This window comes from Apaloderma vittatum, unplaced genomic scaffold (assembly GCF_000703405.1).
Source record: "Apaloderma vittatum isolate BGI_N311 unplaced genomic scaffold, ASM70340v1 scaffold5253, whole genome shotgun sequence".
Lineage (NCBI taxonomy): Eukaryota > Metazoa > Chordata > Aves > Trogoniformes > Trogonidae > Apaloderma > Apaloderma vittatum.
In genome coordinates, this window is record NW_009709685.1 from 1 (window position 1) to 9,621 (window position 9,621).

A 9,621-nucleotide genomic window follows, 5' to 3' on the forward strand; every position below is an offset into this window, starting at 1 on the left:
GGTTGTCGGTAGGAAAAAACGCGTGTGGGGAAGGTTGGGTGAGAGTGCGGGGGCTGGTTTTCCGTCGGCGGAAAGAGCCGGGGTGTTCCTGTATCTCTGAGGTTTGTTGACAAACTTCTAGCCCCAAGGTGGTCCCTTATCTCTGCGCCGCCGGGTCTGTGCCTTTGCCAGAAGCGCCAGGTTCCTCCTTGTTCTCCTTCCTCATTTTTGGGCGGGGATGGAGAAGAAAAGATGACTTACAAATTACCTTCTGAATCTCACCATTCCCTGGTGCTGCTCAAGCTCCAGCCCGACTTCTGTGTGTAAATTCGAGTGAGGGGCTGCAGATGCAAACCCCGTTAGCTTTGGGGGAGCAGAGGGGCAGTGGGGGTGCTTGGGCCTCCTCCTCTCCCTCTGTGTGCCTGCCTAGCTGGGACAGGAGCCAGGGCCCTCTTTTACGTAATCTGTGTTTGCCTTGTATAAGTTGTGCGGTACCTACGGAGGCTTTTGGTAGAATATTATTTTTGGGCAACCTATTGCCATAGTGTTGTGAAAAGATGTCGGTAAATCGGAAACTCTGTCTCTGTGCACAGGCTATACCCACTCGGATATGTATTTCTGACTAATTTTTTGTTTTGATTCTTCAATTTAATGCTAAGAAAGATGCAGTAAATGAGTGCATGTGGTGGATTTTTTTCTATTTTTAGTATTTTTATTTTTCTCTCCTTTGAAATCACAGGAAGGGTTTCTACTAGGAGAAGTGAGGCAAGAAGAGACCTTTAGCATTAGTGATTCACAAATCAGCAACACTGAATTTCTACAAGTGATTGGTAAGTAACAAAACTTTGAGAGATTCGGAAAAAAGCGCGCTGTTCTAGTTCTCAGATTTCAGTGCATTTTGGGAAGAATTGCTTCGCTTGTAAGACCAGCACAACATGTTCCAGGGTTTTCAGAACTGCATTTGCTGGAGTATTTGTGTGTTTGTGGTTGAGACATGAGGGAAGGAAACAGCCATTTGCTACATGTGAGGGTTTTATACATCTTCTTTTGTAGAGAAAAGATTGTTCATTGACGACATTTGTTTACTTTACATGATGATGAAATTATTTATCTGGCTTTTGGTCCTGCAGGGAGTTTTCTTCTTCTAATGGTTGCCTAAATACAAGCATGTGCTCAAAATAAGATAAAAACAGTGCTTGATTTATTAATACTGATTTGCAATAGAGGGTTTGGATGGACGGGTGGTAGTTGATGACATCATAGACTGTAACAGCAAGATTTGCCAAGGAATGTTTGTCAAGCAATTTATTTTCTTGGCAAGCACAAGGACTATTGAGGTGATTTGTTGTTGTGAAAAGTAAAAGAATATCTAAGACCTTGCTGCTGAGTGTTCTTGGTTGAAGTAGATATATTTGAGTGAGAAGCTGCTGCTTGTTTTTATCTGTGTGGTTTATAGAAAATAGAAAACCTCTGGAAAAAAAAATTACTTTCTTATTCACATATACATAACCCAATGTTAAAATATACCTAAACCTTCTTTAAAAATCCAAATATGTACGTACTTGACTTTGTGGATCTGATTCCAGATCACATAGCAAGGTCTGCATAAAGCTTAGCTGATACACAAACATCTTGTGATTGACTCTCAAACGTTTTTCTGATGTGGAACTAATGATCTGTGAAGGTGTGAGCCACGTTATGTTACATTTCAGGTTACTTGCCACGTTAAAATAGCGGTGGTTGTGTATACAAGAATTCAGAAGGTTAAGTGGTTTCGTGTTCTGCTTATTCCTAAGGAAACATGGACCATAAATTGACTGGGTGAAGTGTCAATTAATTGCAATTAATTAACTGAGCTACATTACAGAAAAGAAAAAAGGCACAGGATTTTGTGTGCATATGTGATCCCTGCCAAAGTATTGCATAAAGGAAGGCAGCTGATAGCTCTGACTGTTCAGACAAAACTAGATGTTACTGTTCAGCGGTAACTGATCTTGGGTGTTGTTGACAGTGTAACACAGTGATGTCACCACCTGCAGCCTTGGCCTGGTTTCGTAAACCAAGTGTTTGTGGTGTTAAAAATTATTCCCTTTTCAGAGAACTATTTTGTCAAGTTCTTGGTTACATTTAATTTCTGAGAAGGGAAATTGCCCCCTGCTTAGAGATCTTCTGGATGTTTTTTTGTTTACCAAATTTTTACTTCAACATTTATCCCTCCTATTTATTCAGCTCTTGAACTGATGGTTTTGTGTCACTGTCACATGAATTTTAACATTCTGACATGCCTGTTGTCTCAAAGCTTAGTGGTGGTGTTTCAGTATATATATACTACATATATATAAAAAGTAAGTCAATGCATAAAACTTAAATTTAGAACAGAGGCAGCTTCATGCGTTCTGAGCAGTAGGCCTGTTGCTTCCTGGTTTTTTTGAAAGACAAAGTCTGTGCAGCGACATCAAAAGCTGAGAATCAAGTATCGGTTGTCGCAGTCAATATATTTGCTGGCAGGAGCTGATCCGAGCTGGAATAATTACACTCACTGGCATCGTGTAGCAGATCGCTTGCACGGGTTCCCCTGTGCTGGTGTGAAAACGTGGGGCTGATGTGCCTCTAAACAACTGCAGAGAAAGTCAGTCAGCAGCAGCAGCAGCACGAGGAGTTCTTGCCAGCGGAAACGTTCCGTGTCTCAGACGCTGCGCCTGCCGTGGGTGTTCAGGGCCCTGTTTTGATCGTGGCTAAATATGCTGAGATGTTCTTGTGTGTAGTCTGTTGCTCTTGGGAGCTGTGATCGGAGCCTGACTCTGCTGAGACTCGCGGAACAGCAGGCAGTGAGTCACTCGCCGGGAAGGAAGAGTCTCCAACACGCACGTCAAGTTGTTGCTAAACCCTTCAGCAAGATTCTGATACAGGGGCTGGAAATATTGTCGCTGCAGAAGCGCTGTTCGGTCTGAGCAAATACAGCTTCAGACAGAAGTTAAGCGTTCAGAGTGTAATGATACGAGTAAATGACAAGCTCTATTTGGTAAAAAGTCGGAGTAGAGGAGAACTTTAAAGAGGTACTAAACACCACGGAAAAAGTCAGTCATGCCTGGTGTTAAAGAGATAATGTGGACTGGATTTTCACTCTGTTCTCCCTCTTCTCTGAGATTACTGACATGTTACAACTTTAGCTGCTTTAATAAGCATCTTAGCATTTATTACAACCTCTTCAATGAAAAAAATGACTGCTGTGACTTTTTAAACCTTCATATAACAGAATTATAAGTTGCAGCCAACTGTTTTGCAATGGTGTTTAACCCCTTTTCTTGTCACAGGTTCTCTTTGCCTTGCCTCTTCAAATACTCCAACATATAACATCGCAGTGATTCCCTTCCCCATCCCTTTTTCATTCATTGCTGCTGTAACGTATGAATGCAAGTAAACTGCTGTGAAAAGTTGTATGTTTAAAAAAAAAAAGTTAGAAATGCTTTTGTGGGGAGGTTACAACTATAAAATAGTATCCAAAGTGTGTATTTGAGCCTCAGATATATCTGTGTGTATCTGAGGAAGTGTTTATTTTGGTTATTGTTAAAATATTTTCCTCTGTAAAATGACAGATGAGAAAGAGAAGCGAGTTTTCTAGGTACGGTGCTGTGCCATCAAGTGTTGTTGAGACATTTGGGGTAGCGTGTGGTCTGCCACAAATGTTTATTTGCTCAGGAGCTGTGGAAAGCTCATGCAAGATATGCCACTGTAATTTCTCTTTACCTTGTGCAATTGGACATATGTCTCTTTCTTTTTTTGTTTGTCGTTGCAGAAATCCATAACCATGAGCCTTGTTCAAAACTCTTTAGGTAAGCATTTTCTGTTCCCTTCCTGTGTTGGCTGCGGAATATTAAAATAGGTAGCTCACTTGAAATAAGTTAGCATTTCTAATGTTTCTGTTGTGTGCTCACCTGGTGATGTTACAGAAATACACATAAATGGCACCAACCCTGACAATGAAAATATGAGTTTATTACCCTTTTAGTAGCACTTACCTTTGACTCGAAAGGGCACCGAGGTAGCTAGCTAGGCCTATTTCTCTTTGGATTTCTATGTGATGTAGTTAGTGGAGGTGGGATAGCAGTCAGATCATATCACTCTGATAATTAGGATGAATGTCAAAACTAATTTAAATTATCGTAGTCGTAAGCTAGCTCTGCTCGGACCTTGTGTGCCCTAATCTTAGTAACGTGCTAGGTTAACAAGTTGTTTTGTAGTTAGTTGTACTGACATGCACTAACTAATTGTTCCGAAACCTTCACCTTACTATTATGTTTGCCTTCTGATCTCCTGCACTTCAGAATTTAAATATAGGTCATAGTTATTTTGGGTTTTTTTAGCAGCTCCTGTCTATTTACATGTAGCTTTTCTCTACAATCCTCATGTGTTGTACAGCGATGGCTTCTAAATCACTGTCTAGAAATTCTTTTTAGAAGGAGTTCCTAATTAACCTTCTCTTGTCTTTACTTAGAGATTTCCAGCCAATTAAGAAGACATGGTACCTTAGATACTGTGATTGACGTTGGTTACATTAGAGAGAAAAGCCGCAGTCTGTCGTTTGCTGTGTAATAATTACAGAGAGGGTACACTTAACCCACTGATTTAAATGCTGGAGGCTCTACACATCGAGATAATACCCCAGTGTCTAGCAGACTCTTTCTGGCTCCTAGTGAGGCTTTGTGCGGCGCGTATCAAAAACCGATCACGTTTGCTGCTTCTCCCCTGTTGAGAAATTGAGTGTTAGCAACGGAGCTGACGGAGGAATGGGAAAGAAGTCTGTGTCTCACTGTGGGCTTTCTGCACAAGAAAACCCATGAATTTATTGACTTGGGAGCACAGGGGGAAACTCTCACAGCTCATACAGCTTTTATCAGCGCCAAAGCGTGCTGTTGGGTTTCTCTGTTCTGTTAGTCGTAGTAGATGCTGATTTGGGGGCGTTCTGACTTTTCCAGCGCTTTTGCCAACGTGTGGGAACGGAATAAGAAGCCAGGATTTTAAAAGAACTGATTTTTTTCTGTCTGTGCAGTTTTCAAACGAAGGTGTTTTGTTATGTATTAGTTGCTCATCCCCTAAGCAAACTCTAAAGCCTAGACAGTGAAAGAATTGGGTATCTGCTTTTTACAAGAATATACACATATTATGAACATGAATTGAAAATATTACACAAATGTTATATAGTATCTCAAATTAGTAATTAGCTGTAATCTTAATATTCACAATAACTTGCATCTTGAAACAAATTTTATTTCCACCCTTGTTTACCAGCCAAGTACTGAGCTCAGGATTTTCTGTTGTGTTTTCTTTTTCTCCACACACACAAGAGTTGAGATCATAGACCTCTAAAACAGAGTGTTTTCCTGCACTGCTTTAGGTGTTAGTGATATCAGCTCTTGAAAAAGACTGAGGACTTGGCAGGTAAGTCAAGGAGGAATCTCTTTGCAAATTTTCCTTTCCTAATGAAGTGTGATCTCCTTGAATTTATAAACCTGTCTGCATAGATAGATTTATAAATTCTTAAATCTGTCGGTGTCCTCAAAATAACAACACGTCAGGGTTTGGGACTTGGTTCTGCAAGCGGAGCCATATGCAAAGACCATGATACTTTGGATTCTTGCTGAACTCAACGTTTTGGCTTCAGAGGTCCAATCATGTGAGTCTAACTGGAGCTCAAGAAATTGATTTGTAGTTGTATGTGGAGTGGCCTGGCTTTCTTTTCTTTTTTGGCAGGTAGGCCTCTTGATTATCAGAGCAGGATTTTACAGAATGCTCGTCAAAATAAAATTACATGGTCCATTTTTGTACAAACCCCTCGGTGTAGTAAAACACTAGGCTAATGTGTGCAATAGAAGCATTTTAAAGCTAATAATTTCAGGCCTCTTGTATTTCATTACAAGCAGAGAGAGTTTTCACGCCAGCTAGTCTTCTGCATCTAACTGAAGTGCTCTGCCCCTTTGGCTGTGAGCAGCTGCCACTGTTAGCTCTGCAGCCAAACCTGTGCTCTGTAGCGTTGGATATCCTGGGTAGGTGGTGTGAATACAGACCTGTGTTGGTAAAAGTGAATGTACAGAATGCCATCTGCTCCAACGACACTCAAAGTATCAAGTATTTCATGTGCGTGTGTAAACCATGTACCCACCTTTCTTTCTTCCTTTTTGGTTCAAGCTTTTATGACTATGCGGGCAAGGTTAATGAGGAGAGTTTGGACAGGATTCTTAAAGACCGAAGAAAAGTAAGTTTTCTATCTTTTCCTCCTGTTGTAGTTGTTAGAGCCTATAAAGTGTGATTTTGGAAAAGAAACAAAGGTAGTTAAGTAGAAGAAATACTTTCGTTCACTGCTCTGATGGTTTGGTTTGACCCAAGGCTTATCCTGTACAGAAGTTGGTGGATTTGTGGTGCTTATCGGGGGCAATGTCTATAAATTCCCTGAAGAAATTGAAATTATTTAAGTTGAGGCCTCTGAAAGCGAAGGGCTGGTATTAACCCCCTTGAATGTCTGAGCTACACGTGCAGCATAATGATCATGTTCTCTGCTGCTGAAACCAACAAAAATGCAGCTGATCTGAAAACCTGTTCTAAAGAGTTCATTTAAGAGTTGTAATGACGTAGCCTCGCAGTTACAGTTTTTGGACTGTCACATTGGAACTGGCAAAACTGTTCTATCGGTTACGTCAAGTGTTGTCATAGCTTTATGTCACGTGTGTGTTGTTAGTAGCACACGTAGGATTAAGAAGGTTAAATTTTAATAGTTACTTCATGAAGAGTCAGACTTTTTTCAGTGTTACAGCTCTTCTCTTACTTGCAGCGCACTATCTTTCTAATTATCAAATAATTCAGAAGTTCTTCTGAACTGCTGCGTCGAGGAGCAGAGCTGAAGGTGTGGTTCTTTGTGCAGGGGACTCAATCCACCAGGCAGCCTGATCTGGCAAAAAAAGAAAAAAAAATACAACAAACGAGTGACTGACTTGCATGATTTAATTTGTGTCAGCCCTAGACCCTGTCAAACCTAGCAGGAGAGCATCTCCTCTAGGTGAACTGGGCGCACGCCGTCTGCTTGGTGCCCAAGCTAGTGCAACGTGGGGCTGGTTAAAACAAGAATTTTTTTCTCATTTTCTTTCTTTTACGAAGCAGCAGCAAACCAACATCATGCCAGTTGCTCGCAGAGCTGCCGGTTGCGCTTCACTAGTGGCAGACCTGACTCAGGGCATGACCTGTTGGGCTTTTGAGGTTCCTGTCCTCTACAGGTGTCTCAAGTGTAATTTTTGCTGCTTTGGTCTGAGTCAGGACACCTCCTGCCTGACTTGATTGTCCTTACGCAAAGCGAGTGATGACGGTTGCTCGGTTGTTCATTGAATTTACGGTCCTGGCTCTCTGTTCATCTCAGCCACCCGAGCTGTGGACTTTTTTTGCTTACAAATGAGACTTAGGTTGGGGAGGGACCTTTAGGCAAGCGAGTCCTAAATTTGTGCAACTTCTGCAACGCTGAGGATTGAAATGTTTTTCCCTTGTCCATTGTTTCACACAAATCTCTCGGAATAAACTCCTCTGCGTATACTGCAGCACTTATGCGCTAAACATAAATACGTTTCATGTGTATTATATAGATATGTACATCTTTGTGCGTGGAGTGAGTTTCTAATCTTGGATCCTGAATTCTCTAGGCCTGTAACTCCATTCTAGAACACTGCAGAGTATATAAAGTTCCCCTTTGGGAGATAAGGCAAAAAATGTAGTTAAAAAGCGTTTATCTCCCACTAGTTTTCAGTTTAATTTTATTTTCTTAAGGCCTACCTTGCAGGGAGACTCTGGCAAGATGTGTTATCTGTGATAAGAAAGCAGGCAAAACCGGAGAAATTAAAACTTGTGTCATGTGACCAGAGCACCACGGATTTAATGACATTAATTGACAAAATGTCAAAAAAGAAAGAAACGCTGCTGTCTGGGTTTCAAGACAGTCTTGCAGTCTCTTTTGTTAGCAGATAAGCACGTTTCATTACATTCGGATTAAGTGATTGTACAGATTTACTCTAAAAATCAGTTTTTTAAAGCCTATTTTTTTTATTTAACGCAGGAGTTGTATTGTTGAATAGGTAGAATCTGCTCTGAATTTATCCACCCAGTCTTAACGCATCTCTACGTGATAGTGCCTATTCCTGGGACTCTTCCTAACCCAAATTGTTCATGACGTGTCCTTTTTCAATTGTCACTTAAATGTTAGTTTACATGAAGTAAAGGAGCTTAACGCATGTCATGTTCAAAATAAGCATTGGATTAGAGTGGCTGTTATCTGATGTGCATGCAAATCTTTCACAATTCACTAGACAGTGAGGTAATTTCATTGTTGTACACAGCGGTTCACTACGTCTCACAAAGAGACATGATTTTGCAAACACGTTTGTGAAGCACTGGAAGCGTCTTACAAGTCAATACAAGTGGGTATTACAAACATCTGCCGTGTTTGTAAACAGCTCAGGTCTCATAATTTGAGGGTGCTCCAAGGTTTGCTGCTAAAATTGAACAATTGGAGTGTGTTGGAAGTGGGATCTTGAATGCCACGGGGGGAACGCAGGTGTTTGTAGCACCGTGAGGCTGAGCAATGAGTAGTTGTAACAGCTGTAGTAGTAGTAACGGGGTGTCGCTCATTTTTGGGTTATTTAATAGGTGCAAGCCTCTAGTTATTCAGTCCAATTTTCTTGTAATAAAGTTGTTTGCAGTTGTTGCAGATTATCAGAAGGTAAATCTGCGTTCCTCAGGTAATACTTTGTTGTTTGTGTGTTTTCTCTGATGTACTTGGATTACAGAACGTTATTGGATGGTACAGATTTAGGAGGAACACTCAGCAGCAGATGTCCTACAGAGAGCACATCATTCACAAACAGCTGACCCACATTCTTGGAGTGCCTGATCTTGTCTTCCTTCTCTTCAGCTTCATTTCCACTGCCAATAACTCGACACATGCTTTAGAATATGTGCTTTTTAGACCAAACCGAAGGTAAGACATCTCAGTATATGAACCAGTCTTCTTTTTTTTTTTTTTCTCCTGCTTCTTACTGCTGTTGTTATAAACTATTTTGGAGCCTGTACAATTGCACGTTAAGAAGGCTTCGTGTTTGCCAGATGATGCCTTGGTGTACAACTGGTAGTGATGACACCTTTTTTCTTTTTTAATTTATAAACCAAAGTTTGGGGGTGAGCAGAAGTTATTTCCAGTCTTGAAATTTTCAGACACACGCACCAAAAAATTAATTAAGAGAAATTAAATGTCAGTACTGTGTTTCTTAAAATAGCCTGAACATAGCTTCACCCCTCTTGCATCAGTTGTGGTTTGAATGCACAATTAAAAGGCTCTAAGAGGTCTGGAGGTAGGGCCATCTCAAGGGTGTTTTTGATCATGTGCTTCTTTTGAACACAACTTCTAGTGCTTAGCAGCTTTTATTACAAACCTAATGCAGAGGCTTTAAAGCGAGACGAGTCCTGATCAACAGAGGGATGCGCTAATATCCAGGCTATTGTAAATAAGCTTTTGAATATGAGCTAAGAAATCTTTCTCAACTTTCTCTACAGGTATAATCAAAGGGTGTCACTTACTATTCCTAATCTAGGCAACACTAGTCAGCAGGA

General features: G+C 40.8%; 1 protein-coding gene across 1 annotated transcript in view; it reads left to right on the forward strand.

The window, feature by feature from the left end:
- Positions 1-724: 724 nt before the first annotated feature.
- FAM175B (family with sequence similarity 175, member B) overlaps positions 725-9,621 on the forward strand; it is a 17,411-nt gene continuing 8,514 nt past the window's right edge. The window contains 5 exon segments of the mRNA XM_009867003.1: positions 725-809; positions 3,776-3,812; positions 6,166-6,232; positions 8,802-8,992; positions 9,565-9,619. Of these exon segments, the coding sequence (XP_009865305.1) occupies positions 8,847-8,992; positions 9,565-9,619 (201 nt within the window). The 5' untranslated portion in view covers positions 725-809; positions 3,776-3,812; positions 6,166-6,232; positions 8,802-8,846.